The sequence below is a fragment of the Falco biarmicus genome, chromosome 3, assembly GCF_023638135.1.
Source record: "Falco biarmicus isolate bFalBia1 chromosome 3, bFalBia1.pri, whole genome shotgun sequence".
Lineage (NCBI taxonomy): Eukaryota > Metazoa > Chordata > Aves > Falconiformes > Falconidae > Falco > Falco biarmicus.
In genome coordinates, this window is record NC_079290.1 from 72,758,493 (window position 1) to 72,780,906 (window position 22,414).

Below are 22,414 nucleotides of genomic sequence, written 5' to 3' on the forward strand. Positions count from 1 at the left end.
ACCCATCTGGTATAACAGCCATTTATCCCCAGTTTTGCATCATCTGCAGGCTTGCTGAGGCTACAGTCTGTCCCATCATCCTGATCAATAATTAAAAGGTTTAGCAATATTGGCCCCGGTATTGAGGCTTGGGGTACACCACTAGTGACTGATCTCCAGCTAGACTTTGTGCTGGTGATGACTACGCTCTGAGCCTGTCAGTTCAGACAGCTTTCAGTCCACCTCACTGTCCACTTCATTAGCCCATACTTCATCAGCATGTGAGCTCTCTGATCACTTGTGTTGTAGGAATTTATCACCAATGCCCTCCAGAAACATCCCGAGCTGCTTGTACCCTTCCGTGTTGTACCTTCAGCAGACATGAGTGCTGCAAGCCGCCTATGAGATGAAGAGATGATAGCTCAGTATAGTAGCTGCACTTTACCTTCATACTAGTGATTCACCAAGTATCATCTGTTTTGCCTTCCCTTACACATAGTATTTCAAAACTAAATTTTACAAAAAATTTTGTACATCGTGTGCTCCAACCACTTAACCACCTTGGTAACCCTCCACTGGACTCACGCCATTATGTCAATGTCTTATACCCAAGAGCCCCAGATTGGTTCCTTTCAACCCGATTTTGTTGAGTTCCCTCTGTATAGAGCCCTGCCTCCAGTCATCAACCACTCTTCCAATCATATTTTTCTAGTATTATCTGTTACAGAAATTCAAAAGTCATGAGTCAGGCTCCAAGCTATCATGAAGCGGAACCTAATCATAATAAATTTTTATTGTTTATTTGCCTTTTGATTTCTGAATGCATTCCTATTACCTTTTCAAGTTTTACTCTGCAACCACACAAGAGACTGCAAGTCTATTTTTAAATGAAAGCATTAGAGTGGCTTCCTGACCATTCATCACACCACCTTCCTCACTGCTTCCAGCACTCACTTCAGAGCTCTCTGCTACGTGGGTTTTTTCTTGCATGCTATGGAAAGGCTCCAAGACAGCAGCTCCATTTCAAGGACACAGAGTTTTCCCACATTTCCTTATGCTCTAAAAAAGCCATGTTTGGGCAATCCTGAGTCAAAAAAAGGAAAGGATGATCTGGGGCAACTTTTACATGAAATAGGAATGAAAGCAGCAATTTTATATATCAGTTCAAAAAAATCAGAGGAACTGGTACAGGACAGAACTGTCTGGGTGTGACTCTCCTGGGCATTATGCATTGGGGAATAAAAGAAGTAGACTGACTAACACTCAGATAAGACAGGCAATACAGAGAATCTATGTGGGTACTCCAGTGAAACTAGAAACCACGGTCATGGGGTTCTACGTGTGATGTCTGGGCCAATTAATATTTAATTAACCCAAGAAAAATGCAACAGTAAAAAAAAAAAAAAAAGAGAATTTGGTGCTTTTTTTTTTTTTCCAGAGAACTTAGTTGAGAAAGTCTCCTGGAATGTGATACCTGGGATTGACCTCCTTTTTCAAATCAGGCAGCATGGGGCTTCAATCAGATCCACACTGCACAAGGGTCTTTTCTCACTGAAGCATCTGCAGGCCTCTGACCAGCCTCATCACCCATCTCTGAACCCCTTCTATTACTCCTGTACTCATATTTATCATGGAGTACAGCTCATACATAGATTTATCACTGGTTTATCTAATGTCTGTTTAATACTGTAGCCACATTTTTCTATTTCATATTTTATGCATTGCACTTTAATTTCAATGAATTTGCTTTCCTGATGCATCTGCCAATTGAGTGGAAATTTTAATTGAAAACTAAACTTGAACTCACTTAGAATATTTGAAATTTAGCATATCATCTTATATTATCTCACCAAATTAATTATATATGATTACATATGTGTGACAGGATAGTCTGAACTGTGGCTGAAGTACCACAGTGATGATAAACAACAAATTGCTAAGTTTGGGAAAGCTGATTATGATTAGACTGTCAAAGGATCAGTGTCAGAACAGTCCTGTTTAACATTTTAATTTTTATATGGAAGGAATAAACAACTGGTTAATTTGCTGGAAATTTGCTGATGCTATTAAACTGGGTGCTACTGAGAATACTAACGAAGACAAAGAAATAATAGCAAGGAACTTAGTTTAGAAATATGTTTTGAAAATAACAAAAGACATTAAATTTTCAAAGCTGTAAAATCCTTAATTAGCAAAAGCATCCTGCAAAATTAAGATATTCAATAACAAAAACAAATCTGAACACAGTGCTAGAAGCAGCACTGGAAGCAGAAAATTAGACAAACACAAAATCTGCATATTAGGTTACATAGGCAGATGCTGGGAGGTAGCAGTCCTTCAGGTGCAAAGATGTATTTCCATTAGAGGGTTTAATTCTCAGACTCTAAATGGATGATCTCTCATGTAAAAACCTAGGTGGCATCCAGGCATTTCAATACCACAAACACAGGCTTGAAGGTATTTCCTGGATTAAGAGATCAGTTCATGAACAGGAAGGGGTAAGAAAACCATAAATACACAACTTTGCAAAGGAGCTAATCAACAAGCAAATGATCTTCATGCATCTGAACAGTAAAAACAACAAATGGCTATCTATATGCCTGGATACATAGTGCAATTCATTTGACCAAATTTAGATAGTTATGCTAAATATATAGGTTAGACAGTGGAAAGAAACAGACTCTTCTAGAACAGGATTCATCTCATTTTAAAGCATACACCTAAATGTCTTGACCATAAAGGCTGACCAGCTCAGACACACATATCTAAAAATAGGTGTGATGAATCAGATATCATCTTTGTATCCATCATCACTTAGTTCAGTTCAGCTTTGATGGGTGCTATCCGTACATACACATCCCACTTATGGATCAGGTCTTAAGAAGCAAGAGGAAGTATTTAGGAACTTTATAATGCTAAACTAGCAGTACATAGATAAAAGTAAGAATGACAGTATTCTCAATAACAATCAAGGCAGAAAGCCCTACAAGTTAAGTGTATTAGAAAGTAGTTGTTTAAATAAGTAGTAATGGGAGCTTTAGAAATACCGTAATTTCAAATTATGCAATCTTATTAGTAGTTCTCTTCCAGAGATTTGAAGAAATGTCTATAAACCATAAGAGCTCTTATACAGGAGAGATGAAACATGAAGGAAGAAAAATGTCATTTTGATTTTGTATCCAGAACTAGCCACAACCCCACATCTTCTCCTATAGTGCTACATAGGTACACATGTTTACACATACAGGCTTTTTAGTAAGCTTAAAGTCAAAGTACCCAATGTGTCTATCGTATCATTTCTGTTGAGAGAATTGCATATTTATATATGCAATGTTCTGTAAATAAAGATTAACAAACTTTCACTGATACAAGAAACACTGTGAAATCTTAAAATATCCTCAGTTTCTCATGCTAATCAGTTATTATGTTATCAGGGAGATGGGTTTCAAATTTCTCTCAATCAGTATACAGAGAAGACAGTATGATCTTAAATCTAACAGAGACAGAATTATATATTACAACTGAAATATGAAATCAGCAAAGTTTAACCAGAAATAAATAATATGTGAAATTGCCTATTGGTAAAACTTTGCAAAAGATGCAGTAAATTCTTCACCCTTGGAAGACTCCGACTAAAAATTGCACATCTTTCAAAAAGATAAATTACAGTTCTGAGGGAGACTGGTAAAGCTGACATAGGAATCACTTGATGGATAGAGGAAATGGTCCATGGAAGTTCAGGCTAATGAAGTCAAGATTACTGTATTTCACAAATTAATCTACTCGCAGGTTTTGATCAAGTTAGGACAGACAGCAGTAACAACAAAAATTAGAAACTAAGAACTAGCAGTTCTTTTATAAGCACAACAAAATTACTAACACTTCTACCACCATGCCTATCACTGCCAACATTACTGTATTCAAAATATTACTGATAAACCAATATCTACCTGCAAGTATCCTTTTCACAGCCCACATGTTTCATTTTGCTTTTCTGTCATCTGCTTTTCCTCTTCTGTTTGGTATGTAGGTTGTGCTACAAAGGAGAGGCATTTCTCATGTTTTCACAAACAGAAAATTCTCTATACGACCTCTTAATAAATAGATCTTAGTCCCAAGGATAAAGGCTTGGCACTTCACTTGGCTTAGAAGTATGCCTGTATTATAGCACCACTATGACTTCAGCTAGCAGGACACCACACTTAAGACAAATGACCCTCTGACTTTTATATCTCACTGCATTTCTAACCACTCCACAGTTTAAATGTCTTACTTTATTAATACTGTTTTCCAAGTTTTGTGGAAAGAAGTTTACACTGAAGTTCATCCTTCTGGCTGTGGATGTGGTTTCTGTCTATGCAGACTTAAAGATCAGACCTTTTTAAGACACCTTGACCTTGTCAGGATTCAGTAAAACAGTCTTTCGTGTAAATGAGAATTGGATCAAGAGTATTTTTCCCATTGTAATACAAGCACCTACACAACTGATTGTATCAGTAAAATTTTAATAATTTAATAGGTACCACATAAATATTGTAAACCAATTCCAGCTACCTGTCAGTTTTTCTTGTGAGTTTTCTTATATATTGAGGAATTCCTGTTTCTGTTAGTGTTGGTTCAGAATTGGAACATCATTAGAACAAAACGGTGAATGCAATTCAACATCCCTCCCTTCACAGTAAAAATGAACACATATTTAATTGGGCAGCATTTAATCACAAAACTGAGAAAAAAATCACAAAACCATCATGAATTTCCTTAAATAATGCATTTAATAACATTTTCAGAAAATCTTCCATTCCAGCCTGCAATCCATGAAATATATTGCTATGGCAAGGTACTGTAGTAATATTGGATCCACCCAGCAACAAGAAGCCAATTCCAAACAAAAATGTGAATAAAATTCATTTCTCTCATCTTTCTGTTGCTAAATACCTCTGGAGTTAACACCCCTCACTACAGCTTCAAACCCTACCTCTTCAAATATAGCACTCTGTTCAAAACATTTGGGTCTTTGAATATCTTGTGGTTTAGATGATACCAAAGCATGCACTCCTAAAGGATGCCTGTGCTTGGAAACTGCTCATAAGATATTAGGGCAACACCTTTTTCTGTTTCTTCTCTTTTTAAAACCCCATGGAACGCTGACTTCCTCTTCACAACATTTCATCAGCCTCCTGTTGATGACTCCTCTCTCTTGGATCCCTGCCTCTCCTGCTTACTGTGGGCAGATGAGATGTCACAGAGCACTCAAGAGTCAGTGGTCATGGGCAGGAAGGAGAAAGGAGCTTGGAGCAGTAAGGATGTGAGCCCAGATAACGCCTATGCTAACAGCAAGCAAGACAATCCCTGCAGTGGTAAAGAGGGCAAGAGCCACAGACAGAGGAAACAGACAGCAGGACTAAATACTTTGACTATGGTAGACATAGAAGATTTGGAGAATCACCAGAAAAACTAGCTATGAAGAGCCTCAGAGAACAGTGCTTCATTCCTTTTTTTACTGCAGAGTCCTTCTGTATGTTTAAAATATTTAATATGCCTCTGTGTCAAACAAGAAAATGCTTTTAGTGGTATGGTGTCAGCTGGTATCTGAAATAGATAGATGGCACCTGAACGTGAAAAACATTTTTATTTTAAAAGATTGTCTGTGCAAAATAAATAAATAAATAAATTACCTTTAAGTGTGATGCAAAACCAGAATGTTTAATCTTTCAGTGGAACTACTCAAATCAGACAAGTGGTCTGACCACCTTTTACTTACTTTGAAAGAAACCTTGGTTTACTTCTCCTGACACTGTATGAGTTGTCCAGCAGTTCACCATTCTCAGAGCAGTTTGTCAGGCTGCCACACTTTAGCCTAATTGCAAATGATCCAGAACTTCAATTATTTTTTTTTTTAGTTCCTTGCCTTCAGAAGGAAAACAGGTCCCTGCATTGCATTGTTTTATCAGTGCTTTACTGTGAAAGCTAAGAAAATTGCAAGATGTGTCTGAGAATGACAGCAGAATGGAGGCATTACTGGTGATATTTCTTTAGAGGCTGACTGCACAAGTCACAAATCAAAATCATGTAATTTGCTCCAAGAACAATAGTATTCACCAGAGATCTGGGTTCACTGAAACACAGCACACCAGCATAAAAACCTGAAGTGAAGTTGCCCTAAATGAAGTGTAAAATGCACTATTTTTTCCAGAATGTGATTATTCTGATAGATCTCCATTTTCATTTTACAATGCAAAAAGAGGCATTTTATGAAACCTTCACAATAAACATTACAAAATATATATCTGTGTAGAATATCACACAAGCAAAATATCCACGAGGAGACTATAAGCAGGGAGGTGCAGAACAGGAGAAAGTGATTTTGTGAAGAATTTTGCAAGGGGTTTTGATGCTATTAGAAATAGAAAATCACAAACATTGTATTTCTCTATCAAAGAGAATTCTGGAAATAATCCATTTTGTGTTGACTGAGATGATTAACCTTCATAAAAAGAGTAATTTAAATTTTTACTTTTTTTTATTTTGAATTTTCATGTGTGATCTAGTTCAAAACTCTCTACCACCTCAACTGAAATTAATTTTGAAAGGCAAATGTAAGTGCATGTAATTTCAAAAGTTATGTCAAGACTGTCTAAACTATCCTTCCTTTGGCTTTTGAAATTAAGGCTTGGTGATAGCAATGCAATTTTGTGATAGCAATTGTGATTTTGAAAGAAATTGTGCTCTGCATGAATAGTTCTCCTCACAATTTTCTCCTTATACAAGAGTTAAAAGAGTTAAAAGTGAGACCAGAGCGCAGGATATGTTTCCCCAGCATCACAAAATACAATCTATGAAGAAGCTGTGAATGGGGAGGCATACCCACGCCATAGTCATGCCCTTCATCAGCTCCGGTGAGTGGTGGCCTGGGTGCCCACGGGAGTGGCATGGAGGAGCTTCCCGCTCTTCACTCCTGGCCACAGTGCTGCCACCACCCCAGCTCCCAGCACATGGTATGGCTTTGCTGACCTGGTTTCCAGGTTTTCTGGCTAGACACGAGAGACCAAAGAAGGAGGTTTTGTAACAGACAAAGATGAAGAGGGGGTGGTGGGAAGTGAGTTCTCTCGACCATATGCTGCAATCCCACTGAAAGACAGAGGTGATGGAAAAGGCATTGTTACTACATCTTTTTACAGTAAAATTCCCACAGACACCTAGGGTAGGCTCTAGCTGACGCAACACAGATCTCCACGTAGGAGACATCTACATCCATACTAACCAGCCGAGGCTCCCTTTGTACTTCACAGAGAGAACTAAGCTTTCTCTAGGAAACAAGTCTTTTTATCTTAAAATAGTCACCTAAAATAGGTCAGATTAATTTCTCCACATAGAAGTGCCTACTTCTTGACAGTACAGGAAACCCCGCCACACTAGCTGAAGGGAGATATCCCCAGCTCATACCTCCAAACCCAGGTCAGATGAAGCCCTGTCTCAGCACAGCCCTTTTGCCCTGGACATGGCTGGAAGCACCCCTGGCTTCACAGCACCAGACCCCTCTCCTGAGTTGTCAGCCCTCACTGGATTCACCAACTGACTCCTCTGCTCCAGACTCCTTATGGCTCAGAAGCAGCAACAGGAAAACAAAAAATGCCAAGCACAAGTCATTTTTCTCACATCAGATGTCTGCCTATACACCATCCATATGTATAAGGCATATTATACCAAGCAACTTCAAAGGCCTGAAATAAATGGAGACACTGAGGAGATAGAGTAAAAAGATAGAATTACATCAATGAATAAAGAGTGAGTCCTTTGGGGCCAAAACATAAGAACTACATTTCTTTTTGCTATATGAGAATTAGCTCAAATAACATTTAGAAAGGGTTAACATAAGGCAACTGTTGTGTAGCCTTTGTACATCTCTGAACCTCTGCTGCACTGAAAAGTCAAACAGAATAAAACTGAAACTGGGTACCTTTTGTGGCAGTTCACAAGAATAGCTTATAAGGAATTTACCCAGGCTCATCTACTTATTCCTTTTCTTAAATACATGATTTAGAAAACAAAGAGCTATTGCCAGGAATCATAATAAAGACTTCCTGGAGGAAAAAAATATAGATAACAGAACACCTTTTCTTCTTGTTTTCAGTTAGACAGTTCTAATAATAGGGGTAGTGATATGGCAGTTTAAGAAAGCTAAAATTAGCATTTGACAAGTATTTTATGGTTCACGATGTTCATGCCTACGATACTGTATTGAGAAACTGTATTCTCTAAGAGGCAAAATAAAATACCTTGCTCATGTGAATGTTAGATGTCAAGAACTGACTTACTAAACACATGGCCTTGTAATAACTTCCTGGGACACCAATTTACACAAGTTTCCAAAATGTCAAGTCTTTACCAAATGTGAATGACATGACACTTTTGTTTCCTATGCCTGTCCTGGCAGGTGGTCTCATAGAGCATCTCAGAAAACATGAATGTACAAGAAGGATTTACAGATCATACGTAATGATCTGCATATGCAGTTGCACACAAGAAAACCAATAGCTATTTTTTCTTGTTTATGAAATAATACTCTAATAAATGATGTTGTATGTTAATGCCATTGCAAAATGTCTATTTTTTTACTTGCTTTTTAACAGAAATTCCTATACATGTACAATCCAAAAAACCTCAGTTTACTGCATCTTGAGCTTGAAGCAGAATTTTTTTTCCTGTTTAGGTAGGATAAGAAAACAAGCACACCTTGAAATTTTCACTGTAGAAATAATTTGCTTATCAATGTCACTTTCACTGACTGTTCCACTGCTGTTTTGTGGTTGGGTTTTTTTTATTCATCACATAAAGGGTATGCCTTAAATAAGCCAACACACAGCTATCATGTTACTGTGTCATTCCATTAGAAATGAACCAGTTTATTCCCAAAGAAAAGACAACAACCAGCCTTTAAGTCAGACTGGGACATGTTGTATCATCCCTGTCAGAGATGATACACATTAGGATAGACTCAGCCAGGTGTCAACAAGCAATCTGAGTGCAAATCAACACTACTCAGAAAATCCCAGTGGTAGTTAGGTCTATTTGTATGCCTAAGCCAAGTCCCAGTTACAGCACATGAACATTTCCTGTTAACATCATCACTAATCAAAGCATTGGCTTTACAGTCCTTGTATTGGCTACTTACTCACAGAAAACTAGGTAATAATAGAAGAATAACTTTGAAGGACAAAATTATTGTTCTTTATCCACCAGTATAACTATTTTTAGATTTGCCTAAGTCTGTAAGAATCCATCAACCTGGTCACCCTGAGGATGGCACGAAAGGCGAGCCTCTATATGTCAGTCATATGGTGAAAGACAGAAATAAAGTGATACACAGACAGATCAATTATACCTGGCTGCCTACCCCCATGGGTAAAAACCTCAAGGGCATAATTTTCACCACTACACCAAAAAGCTGCTCCGTGGTTGGTTTCACAAATCTGCAGAAGTAGTTCTTCTGCTTTCCCACACGCTTTGTCCAACACTTCAAGGATTAGGGCTCTCTACAAAACCCAAGTTCAGCGCTGCTTCAGCTGGAGGGGGGAAACACATCACACCCCTCTCCAAGATATGGCTGCTTGGGGTGGATTAAAGCGAGAGGCATACCAGTCCTGTTAACACTGTCCTTCTGGTATAAATAAATAAACATTACAGACACAGATGTACTCTTTGAGGGATAAGCAGCCAACTACCAAACTGGAAGATCATTTTCACTCACTAGCTCTTCATTCTCAGTGAATGTTTAAGCATCTTTTTATGTGAAAGTGCTACATTATGACTGTTCAAGGGATTCCCACTTCCAAGGAATTGACAACACAGTAATTAGGAAACGCACATGAAATCATAGGAGACCTGAAAGAAATCAGTCAAAGAAAGCATTCAGTTCTCAGCTCAGTGCCAAAGCCACCAAGTTATAAAGTACACTGCTGAAGAAAGCTTTCCCAAAGGCTCCTGCTGAAACAGCTTCATTTAATACAAAGAACTCAGACAGTTGTTGCAAGAGTGCTTCCTATGCCTCATAGTTACCATTTGCATTCTGGAGTAGTGACAGCTTAATTAGTTGAAATAAAACAGTACCAAAGCAAAAGACTGAGAACCATCCCCAAAACACCCTCTGTGCAGTAGGGCAGTGCTCTCTCATGGGAGGCAGAGGATGTGGATTCAGAATCCAGGGGCACAGGACAGAGTACAGCCCTGCTCCCCTGTGCTCATGAATGAAGCTACAACACTGTTGAAGCCCTGTGTAAGACCACATATTGGGTGAAGTGATCTCTTTCCATTCTTACTTCAGCAAAAGCAACACAAACATTTTTGGATGTAACTCTTCCTAGTTAACTATGCCAAAAAGTCAGTTATATGTCCCACTCCTGAAAGATCTCACATCCAAAAAGCCAAGTATCTGTATTTTCTACTTAAAAGAAAATTAATTGAAAGGTTGTATAAGGTCACATACGACACATCTGGGCTCACAACGTTAATAAACTGAGGCACATCAATATTGTCCCTGACAAACTATTAAATTCAAGGACCTCTGTAGCTTGTCTATAATCAGTATTTAAAACTCAAGAATGTGTGCTTTACTCTCAGAACCAGGAAGAAAAATCAGAAATCTTAATACCCCGCATTTTGTTAATCCCTGACAACCCACCATGACATGTCTTTTCCAGGGGTTGTTTCAAAAAGAGAATTATGGATTACTTCGGTATTTCAATTCAAATTGTAGAGGTCAGTGCAACAGAGCTGACATTCTGTAGTTCAAATCTATTGAACATTTATGTGAGGAAAAATATTTTGGAGCTGCTCCTAGAACTAGAAACTATGCAAACACAACTAACGAACAACCACCTACACACCCCCAGCCCAAATGAAACAGGATTAAAAGCACTGAATCTGAGAAAATACCAGTAGGTTTTAATTGCTGATCACTTAAACTCACATCTACACTTTTCAGTTATTTAAGCTGGACATCTTAACCTTTTTACATGAGAAATTAAGACATATGCATTTCTCAGGACTGCATATAATTACATTTCCAGTTGGAAATTATAAACAAATAAATAAAATAGTAAATTGTATTAAAAATAATTTACAAGCAAGAATGTTCTCAATGAGTATATGCAGTTGATAGATTTGTGTTACATTATTAACCATGGAAGATCTCCTCAAGTAACTTTATCGCATATGGAATGATGTTTGTTATATGTAAAGCACTTCAAAAATTATACATAAGTGCTTATGAACCAAATGCACAATTAAAATTACATTAGAATTTCTCCCTTGGATAATTTTCTAGAGCATCAAAAGAAGACATATAATACCTTCTTCCCATTACATAATGCAGTGCAACTGTTATTGGTGTAATAATGTCAAATTTTAATAACTTAATCATTACAGTATAGTCCATGTTTAAAGGTTTATAGATAAGCAAATATATTGAGATGCACTACTTTGCAACTTCAAAATATTAAGCAGTTTACTACTATATATGGAGCCTGTATGCACATATGCCTGTAAATGCATATGAGGAGTCTGAGAGCATCTGCTCCACAACACGCCTCCAATGCTGGAGACATAATTTCAAACCAGTGAAAATCTCTTTAAGAACAGGTTTACAGTTCCAGATCACCCAGATATGTGAGTCCCTCCTCTTAATTTTGTCACTGTTATTTTGGCCAGCCTAAAAGACAGGCCTTAGAAATTAATTGTCTTGATTTAATTTCTGCAGAGAAGATAAAGAGCTATCTGAGTCCTACAAGAAAAAGTAAAACCCACAGCTTTTCTCAAATTTGAAAGTATTATGACGAAAGATACTAATACTCTTTATATCTAGCTACTGAGAACCCCCACCTCTTGAATCAGCTCTTAATTTTTCCCCAAACCAGCAAGCAAGGCTTTATAAAAACAAACACCCTGCCGTGATGGCGCAGCACCGACCTCTCTCCTACTCATGCAGAAGGCGGCAATCTATAGAGCTGTCACCAGAGAAAGCAGGAAGAGCAAGACACAGAACAGAATGCAGAAGAACAGAGCAACTCAGCAAGCCATGGATCTGGGGAACGCTTTCTGGGTACCTCAGAAACCCAGAGAGCCATAGGTGTTTGCCATCCCTCCTAATTCCCACGCTCTTTATTCCAACTTCTAGAACCAGCAGGGCATGATTCCACTGCAAGATCACTGTCACAGTCAGGCACCCACCTGAGAGCCCAAACTCTTCCAGAAAGCCATGTTCACAGTATTTTGGCAGAGCCACCAGGGAAGGATTCAGTCACAAGCTTCCAAAACTGTGCTCACAAAGGAGGCCCAAACATTAACACAGCTCTACACCTACATCCATTTACCTGCGTGTCGTGGAATGATACTTGGAGTTCATAGTTCTTCAACATCCACGAATGCTTGTATAAATGTTTCAAGGCTAAATGGATGGCGGGCAACACGCCTGCTGTTAGGTTTGTCCGATCAATCAGGCAGCTGGTGGGTGAAAGCCCGAGAAGGGGGAGGCGGGTGCGATCCAGTTCCTCAGAGCACCTGATTATTAGTAACACAAACAGCGCCAGTATGTCTAGTTTCCAGTTCCAGAAAACCATCTTTGTTGGTGCATATCTCTTTCTTCCTTCCTTTCCCCTGCAGCCCACATCCCTGAAGAGCAGGCCTTAGATCCCCTGGTTGCCCGACATTTTGCAGCTTTCCTTTGCTTCAGTCAGCTGTGTCCCTCTAAGAAAGGAGCTAATTGTTATTAAAGGATAAAGACCTCTCTACGGCTGGCTTTCCAATTTGGACAGTAATCCAGCTCACAGCAGTGCTGTGAATCAATACTTCACAAGAATAATCTCTAGACAAATTGCTCTGCCAAGTCTAATTTTAAACATGTGTCATTTTAAACATTTCTATAGCAGAAATATTCATCCATAGGTGAAAAATTGATAAACAAACTAGTATGACTCCTTTGAAAACAGATATTCTAGGGACTGATTGAAGTGATTGCATACTGAACTCATATTTGCAGCAACCTGTACACTGTCGGGTCAGAAGACTGCTTTAGTCTGTTTTATCTTGAACAGATCACATTTTCAACTGGCTTCATACAGACCAAACAGGGAACATGCAGTCTTGAGCTTTGATATTTCATGCACTTCTAGTGCAAAAGCTGCATCAGCTGTAAGCTGTATATCCTCTGCCTGACTCTGCTTTTCTCAGAAGCCCTGAAAAGCAATGGTAGTTGTGAGCATATACAGAATCCAAGCCTGTTCCTCCCATGTACAAGCGTTTGACAGGCATTTCACATATTGTTGTAGCTAGCTAAGTAATTTCATCACACTATTTGCAGTTTTTCAAGTAATATGCCAGGCTACAGAATGGAACAGGTGCTGCGCATGCAGAAATGCAGAGAAAATAGTAATGCGGGAGATGCAGGAAAATCAAAACTGACCAGGGTGAGAAGGGAACATAAACAGGACCATCACACCAGAGAAGAGCCTGAACCTCTGTCCCCTGGCACTAGCAGTTTACTTCACCCCTCAGGCAAGCACCGTCCTCCCTGCTCCCTTCACAGCAGCAATGTCACTCTTCTGGTGTAAGCAGACACCTGGGTGATCCCTTCCCTCCATTCAAGCAGCCGGCTCTCCCCATGCACAGAAAGCCCCCTACACCTACTGGAATGCTATCAAAGGCAAGGGAGGGAAACACAAGAGCCAAGCCCAGGGACAGGGAGATGAGGAACATCTAGCCTGGGAGATGCCTGTTCAAGAAGAAAAAAAGCTCCAACTTTCAGCACAGTGTCATTACACATGCAGCTGAATAGCAAATTGTTTTGCCATCTTGTGGAAATTCAAAAGATTTCAAAAGAAACACCCTGTACCAAGCTGGGATGGAAACCCAAAACCTCAAAGGTTTTCATGACTCAATAACCTGAAAGGAAAACAAATGGAAGGGCTCACAGGCAGAAGTTTAATTTGGTATAAATCAAATTTGAAATTACATGTTCAGAGCTTGGCAATTTATTTTGTGAATAGTTGACATTTCAAAACAAAGTATTAGTTTGCTGCAGAAAGTAAAGGTGTTTTTTTAATTTTAATTTTCAAAATACAGTTTCCAGGTCAATACATTATTCTGAAACTGACATGAACTAAAAAGCTTCTACAGAAAATCTCCAAATAAAGTCTAATTATAAACATTCTAATTTATAATTACAATCTGTATATTGCATAACATGAGGGCATGGGAGTAAATAGATAAATAAAAGTAAAAGAGCAAAATAATATTGAGTAAAGAAGCAATAAATGTCTGCCTTGGGCCCAGCAAATAGCCCCAAGCAGGAGATACGCTCAATTTATTACTAACTGTCCACAGTGCCTCGTCTGCCAACTCACTTGCAACTGGGTGGGCAAGAAGAGAGCCCAATCAATTATTATTCCCCTCCATGCATTCTTGGACACAAATACAAGGGGAAATAGAAATACCTGATGCATAACCTTGCTTTTCTTCATCACCATTGTCTATAGTCAGAAAGCAGCAAGGCTGTATGGAGCCCTTCATGGCGGGCAGGAGGTACTGTTTTTCGTCCTGTACAAGGCTATGACCAAATCAAACGCAGCAGGGTCAAAATTTGTTATGGAACTCCCTATACTGATAAATTTAGCACATCAGCTAGGCACAATGCTAGTAGGAAGCACATTCCGGTAGCACAGTCCGGCATAGCAACAATTTAACACAATGACTTAATAGGTATTTTCTGATGCTTAGTCTTATGATTCTATAATGTGATTACTGAAAACATATTTTTAAACATCTTTTAAACTCAGGATGAAATTCTTCCCTGAGCAGAGGGCCAGTGTAGGCCAAGATGTTGCTTAAATCCCATTTAATACCTTTCTTAGAGGCTTAAACAGGATTTTGTTGATGAACAGTCCTTGAACCAGCCTTCTTTACCAGCATTATTTCAGCATTGACTACACTAAAGGAGAGGAGAGGGGGCAAGTGGGAGGTACTCACATTGCCAAACTTCAGCAGCTAAGGTGCTCTGCACTGCTCTTCTTCTTAAGCCCAAATCTTTTCATCAACTAAGTGGGAACATGGGGCTCCACGAGTCATAGCTTTGGCTCACATTTAGGTAACAAAAAAATGTGGTTTGAATATCCAGTATCCTCTTTTGTGTTCAGAAACCAAATATGCCACCACACCTCATTCAACCCGCATTGCCCAACCCAATGGCTTTAAATCCATGAGACCAATGGTGTATCAGAGGCTATGAAATAATTTTCAGCATCATATGGATGGACATACATTTTAAGGACATATATTGCAGGGAGCACCACCTCATTCTGTAGATATATGACTGACTTCAACCTAGATCAATATTTTTTTCTCCTTGTGCTACTTTTGGGTCTCCTCATCATTGCTGCATTTAACCCATGCCTGGCAAAGGAACAAGCACGATCATGTACTCGTGCAGCCTCGTGTTACTTGCTTCCTTAAAATCTGCTATCTGACAGAAACATTCACCTATGTAACCAGATGACTGTTTCTTACATCGTATCTTTATGGCTAATTGATCCTGTAACACCTGTGTCAAAACATGCCCATTTGTTTTCATTTTGATGAAAAAACCAGCCATGTTTGCCATGCATGTGACTGATCATACAGATACAATTTTCAGGTTTAAAATAACATCTCCTGAGGCTTAATGCCGACAAAAGCAGATTGGTATGCCCATCACACATTTGAAGACAGTGTCTTTCAACTCAGTTTACTCAACAGCCTCAGAATTTACTACCACAACATAAAAATTGTGAAATCTTGATCTGATAAATCAACTCACTGCATCTTATACGTATTTCTCAGACGTGAAGCTAAATTCCCACAATTATTTGAAATAGTACTAATTTTGAAATTTGACTTCAGTGTCAGAAAATGAAGACCATTTCATTTTAAACCCTGCCTTCAGCACTATTTTGGGAGTCTTTACCAAAGATAAATAATTGTTCTTCAGCACAGTAAGGATCACTATAGCTTTTGCAAGAGCTAGCTGAAAGCCTTAGGACAGAACTGGTGACCAGATGACTCACTGTTGGCATCTCCTTTGTGAGATCTGCACAAACTGAGTAATTTTCAGAGAGGGAAACTGTAGGAGGAAATTGTGCTCCCTCATAGATGCACTGTCTCTGAGAACTTAAAAAAGCAAAATACCCACCAAACACCTGGCATAAACCTATTGCCTATAGCCAATACTTTTCAAAGGCAAAAGGAGAAATCTTTCCTGTGTTGTCCTCCTTACCACATTATCCTCTGCCTTTATAGCATTTTAAATTGAGTTCTCAATCCCATGATCAGTATTTCTGAACCATAAATCACTTAAAGAGTTATTAGTTCATGTAAAAGGTTGACTATAGACTGTATTAACTGTGTTAAAGGCTGACTATATATTTAAGCCGTATGTCACCTCAGACATCCCACACAAAACTTCCTCCGCCTTGAGTAACACCCATTAACATTTATAGGATGTTCTAACCCCAGCCTCAAACGTTAGTTTTTTTCAAAGTAGGTTATCATTCATTCTTCTTGTCCCACGTGTCTCTGCTCTTGCTGCTTAATCACTCAGTGTAATTAGAGTACAGAGCATTCACACATCCTAAGAAACCTTAGTAATATATTGGAAAACATTGTGATTTATTTTGGATGGCAACTCCTGTTCTTATATCAAGACCAAGCCTCTCCCTATGCCAAGAGCAGCTTCAATATCGAGGCACTATTACCTCCTCTAATATATCCCAGCTTTTTAAGTAGCTGTCTATTCAGCTAAAATTATTTATCTCCCAGAGCACCACCCAAATGACCAGGCTACTAATACTTCCAACTGCCCTGCCAAGCAAGACTGACCAGATTGACTTGTAGGTAGCAAGATTCATCTGGAGAAGGCAAATGAAAATTCATTTTTGCCACAAATTCTAGTGTCTCACTCCTCATATGTAGCCTGAAAATCTCATCTCTGCTTCTTTTCCCTCTTCCTCAGCATTGCAGCACAAAGATCAAATTCATTTCCTCCACTCTGAACAGAAGGCTTGAAGAAAAGAGATAAAATTACTAGTATATACAGCATTGGTGAGATTATTTCTGAAGCAACAGATCAAATTCTAGTGGCAGCACTTTGAGAATGAAGATGACAAGCTGTAAAAGATTCAGAAGAAAGCAGAAAGCCACAGGAATGCATTTCCCCTCCACCTTCGGGGCCGGGGGGAGGGGGGGGGGGGGGGGAGCGGGGCAGGGAAGCTTGGTCTATCTACTTTAACGTTCACAGGCCGCTTAATCTGTAACATGCTCTACAATGGATGAAAAATGATTTCTAATAATACCAAACTTTTTAACTCCTTGGTCAACAAAAACACATTCTAACTTCCAGCAAATTATCCCCTTTAAAAGAAATAACCTTTAATAGATCAGTTAAAAAGAGCTGTTTGCTGCTCTAACTCCACCAAGGGCTTCTGCTGACATTGAGATAACACCTCCTGGTACCCACGACTGACATAATTGTGGCAACTGTATAGACCTGCCTTGAGTAACAAGGCCCGAGGGACATATGTCACTTCTTTTGTTTATATCATACAAGCTGTCATTTTTGCCAAGATCAAACATACCATTTCCATATATATGTTAATTACAAAAAAACCTTATTTTTTAAATAGCTGTTGTTTTAAAAAATACCTGCACCTTGCATATTTCTCAGCAACAAGATCTTTGAGATGCAATAATCCAATTCTAAAGGATATTTAATTCTGATAATGCTGAAACCAATCCTGAAAGGATCTGCATCCCAAAGGCTGAACAAAATCAGCATTTTATTCCACCAGGCAATTTGAAACTTTAAAGCAAGCAACTATGAATGCCTTTGTTCTTAATTAAAAGTGGCAATTCTAGGTCTCCTCCTCATAGAAGCACGTTGCATTTTCATAGGTGGGCTGGCTTGCTAAAGTGCTGAGCATTCAGCAATTCCCACTGCTGTTGACAGAAAATGCAAATCACTTGGTGCTTTTGCAAAGCAAATCTTTGGTTCAGGGACCTAACTTGAAACATTTTTTTTAATAAAAAAAAAAAAAAGCAGCTGATACCATTAGCATTCTTCACAGCAGGAAATCAGGAGCAGAGGGGAGCTTGGCTAAATTTAAAGATCTGGAATGCAAAGCTTTTTGTATCACTTTCTGCATAGTAGTATCTATTGCTATTTAACTTATTTTACTACATTGCATAATGTCTTCCTGCCACTAGCACATCCCTCCAGATTAGATTATCACCAACAACATGGAATTGGTCCCGCTTATAATTTTTAGAATGGGAGAAAATGGAAGGGAAGAAAGAGGAAGTTGGCTCTCTATCTCAGTCAGCCTCCTGTAAATTATTAATACTTGGAGCTCTCCAAATTCACAGGTGAGAAGGGAAAGCAAAACCCAAAGTGCTTTTACAGAACCTTGAAATTATATAAAAGACCCCAAAGAAATGCAGAGTTCATTATTTTTATATTCTATGTGTACACTAAAATATCTCTGTATGATGCTATTAAGAAACACAAGGGTGTGTAGTCTGATAATCAAAATGCTTGAAAAATGTTATATTAGATTTTGTTAATCTGTCAAAAACTGTCACTTTATACAGACTAAAATTTGTAAAGAAAGATGTGTTCCTTGCTAGAAAAACATTAAATTCCCTGTGAAACCAGGGGCAGTAAACAGTGGAAAGGAAGTTAATTAGCATCCCAAAAGGGGCCTCTTAATACTTCTCCCTGGAGATTTTGGATGTAAAATGGTTACTTAGACACCTATTGTGTGTATGAGTCTTCACATAATTCTGTAGTTCAGTGAAGCTGCAGCAGAAGCAGAGGCCTATCGTAGGTAAATGGTAAATTAAAATACATAACTACTTTAAGGAAATTAAAAGATTGAGCAAATACATTCTTTTAAATATATATGGTAGTAATTCTTTAATTTTTTAAAAAACATATATTCTGGAAATAACTTAATCCGGCAGGCAGGATGAGTTCCTCTAATGGGGACTGTGGTAAAATGGTCACACTATGGTAGAAAATGTAAGGGGTGTAGAGAAGAAAATGAGGTTCAGCCAAGAACTTAAAAAACATTCTGCAGAACCAGCTACTCTGTGAAGGAGCACATGAATCCAGCAGATCCAGCTTGCCAAGAAGCAAACTAACAAGGTTGCCATGTATGGTCTGTGACCATCTGAAGAAGGGAAGAAGACTTCCGATTCCAGCAGGATCCAGTCCATCAGAGCCCTTCATACAAGGCTGGTTGCCCTGAATAGGCATAAAAAAATCAAAAAGCCTCAGTCATCCTGCACAGCCGTCTTGCCGGGCTCCGCAGAGAGGAAGGGACTGCAGGGAGAGCAGTGTGTGCAAAACCTGGGAGCTGAGCACTCACAGCTTCAGTGGTTACAGGGTCAGCAGAGTTTAAGCTGGGAATAGCAATGGACTTTTAAAGGGATTTCAAGCAAATCACTGAGAAAAGTTTTCCAGGGAGGAGAATTTGGGGGGATCCTCAACACAAGATCAGAGGGCTTTCTAAAGTACATATCCTAGTTCACAGTGCAGCAAGTGAAGTCCCCAGGTGAAATATATGGCCTATATTGTAAGAGCTGGATAATCCTAATGGTCCTCTGATCTTAGAACTCATTAATTATTTAAAAGAAATACCATGGCCCTAGTAGGAAACCTACGTTTTCTAATCCTATCCCTCAAACTCATGATGTTCACTTTAAAGCAATTAGTCCATTACCTGGGCCTTCATCTCTCAGGAGCCTCAGTAACAACAATTTGGACAGCCCTTCTGAATTAGCCCTTCTATTCCTCGTTCTTTGTGACTATTATTTTCAGAGAGAAGGTGGATATTTGCCTTTAAGTTGTTAGCTTTCATTTTCACATTTGAGAACACTTATTTGGAAAATACTATGGATAAAATAGAACTAAAGGCCGTTGATAATGAAAAACTAATGGCACAGAAATTGGACCTCAATCACTGACTTGGCAATGAGATTACATGGTTGTTCCATCACAAGGAAAAAAAGAAAACCTAAAAAAAAAAATATGTTTGCCAGTCAGTATGTCCTGTTTCCACTCAGCAGGCAGCATCAAGCAGCCCCCAAATCCAGCAGATCTTACCCACAGCAAAATCCTCTGCAAATAGAGAAATCCCTGTCTAGCAAAGAAAACAGCCCTCAAAGTGTCAGTGGCATGGCAAGGGGAGACACAACATGACTGAAAATATATTCCAGCTATTCTTAAGGGTACTACCTTCCTTAAGTCAGAGCAACGCTGTGGCTGAACCAGTTTGCTTCAGGAGTCAAGCTACCGGTCCATCAATGCTGGAGCCAGGGACCACGAAAGTCTGCAAATCTCATTTCTAGCTCAGACAGACCCACAAATACGGGAACAGTGCATCTGGCTCCTGAAAAGCTTCAGGCTCTGTCACTGATTTAGTTTCAGGATTCCTAGTACAAAAATAAATGAGAAAAAAAAATGTCATGTATGTGCATTGTACCCTCTCAGCTTGGGATCCCACAGTCTGAAATAGAGCTCCTGGGATATATGGGGCTGCTGGGTATCAATGCACATCTAAAGGACCTGTGCTGACTGGCCTTAATGTATGTCTCTGCTAGCCCTAGCTGCTCCAAAGGTTATTTAAGCCAAAATGGATTGCAAAGGGTTTTCCTCTGCTAACTTCCATCACCTGACTCCCTGAGCCAGACCTCCATATGCAATGGTTCAACTCTTCCTAAGGTAAAATATTTCCTTTCCTGTGATAGCAATGGCCTCCACTTGAGTTTCATGAAAGAGTTGTTTAGCTCACAGCTTCTGCAGTTTGCTCAAATGCATTGTTCTTCCACCATATGCCATGAAAACATCCATAAAGCAATGAAACTGAAAAGCAGAAAACAAAGCTTGAGACACACGTGCGTCATCATGCTCGGATCATTAATGTGAGATGGTGTTTTGTAGCCCTGATATGCGATGCTATTTATGTTGCCATCCCAAATATTTATGTGTACTTAATTAAAACAATATAAATATTACATTGACAACTTTCTGTGTGAATTACATCATTAAATCTCTCTTTTCTAGCTCCCTCCTCACCCTTTTCCTATCGCAAATATTTTCTTCACAGCTATCACCAGGATATTACACCCCATCTTTTCTACAAACTTGAGTAATTCGCTCTGGTTGATAACCATATCAGAGGATAGGGCCTTCCCCCTCTTTCTTCAAATGTAAATGGAAACTCCTTCCTGGGTTTATTCAAAAAATATTTTTTCCCTGCTGACAGAGCATGTTTGGCATTTGAATCAAAAGATTCCATAACAGTGTGTTATGCATAACATTGCAGTATGCATAGGATAAGTTATACATGAAATTGCAAGACATATGCCAGAAAATGATACACTGGCTTTAATCTCTTCGCAGAGGTATTTAGAGGATATACATTCTGCAGGTCTGGGATCCGCATCCAGAGGAGTGGGTGCAGTGAATACATGATTTCTCTCCTCTCCCCACCCACATCTTAGCATCAGCGGAGAAGCCAGCATAGAATTAACATATACACTTAACTTTCAGATTATTCCCTCCAAGTTTACAAAACTCTAAAGAAAAAAGAGCTTATGCCACAAATGGAGCCATATTATGTATTATGCGAAAGTCAAAGGGGACAGTGACTATTTAAAGAAAAATGTCCCTCCCAAGCAGAACGTTGCCAGCAGAGTAGACAGTAATCATCATCCATGCACGTAGTGTATTGCATTTTAATGCTACACCCTTTGAATACATCAGACAGTACAAGTACTTGGTAATATTTAAAGGTAAGAAATTACCCAACTACTTCAACATATGCCTGACAAACTCATCTGACGATACAAGAACAAATGTCTGCCAGTTCAGTCTGCTGTAACCTGTACCCTCTCTCAGACCCTGACATCTCCTGTGTATTTAGCTGACTGTTACTCTTCAGACGACCACACCACCACTGTATCTGTCCCTTTTTGAGCACTACTTTAAAAATTAAAGTAAGGTTCCAGATAATTTACTACTCAAAGTACTCACAAGCCTGTCAGGCCTCACTCCCAGAGTCCTGACCTGGCTTCGGGACACCATACTTCCCCGCGCAAATCCAGCTGTTGTCAGAGTGACTTGAACCTGTGCGCCCTAAGGCAAAGGCCCTAACCAACACATTGTGCACACTTCTTTTAGGGGAGCATGGGAGGGGTGCCCTTGCTCAATTCTGTTAGGGCAGAGTTTGTCAGATGGAAACTGGGAGTCCTTTGTTCCTCTCAGAGGACCATCAGGTTCTACTGAACACTGAGCTTCACGCTCCTGGACAGACACCTTATTTTGCACCACTGGCACAAACCCACTCTCCTG

The 22,414-nt window shown here is 39.2% G+C and overlaps 1 protein-coding gene across 2 annotated transcripts in view; it reads right to left on the bottom strand.

The window, feature by feature from the left end:
• GABBR2 (gamma-aminobutyric acid type B receptor subunit 2) overlaps window positions 1–22,414 on the bottom strand; it is a 487,663-nt gene that overhangs the window by 459,908 nt on the left and 5,341 nt on the right. The window contains exon 1 of one of the 2 annotated variants that reach the window (XM_056333265.1): window positions 12,348–12,692. The exons of the other annotated variant lie outside the window; for it this stretch is intronic. Within the exon in view, the coding sequence (XP_056189240.1) occupies window positions 12,348–12,593 (246 nt within the window). The 5' untranslated portion in view covers window positions 12,594–12,692. Of the gene's footprint in view, window positions 1–12,347; window positions 12,693–22,414 lie in introns of those variants that run through there. 2 annotated transcript variants of the gene reach the window in all.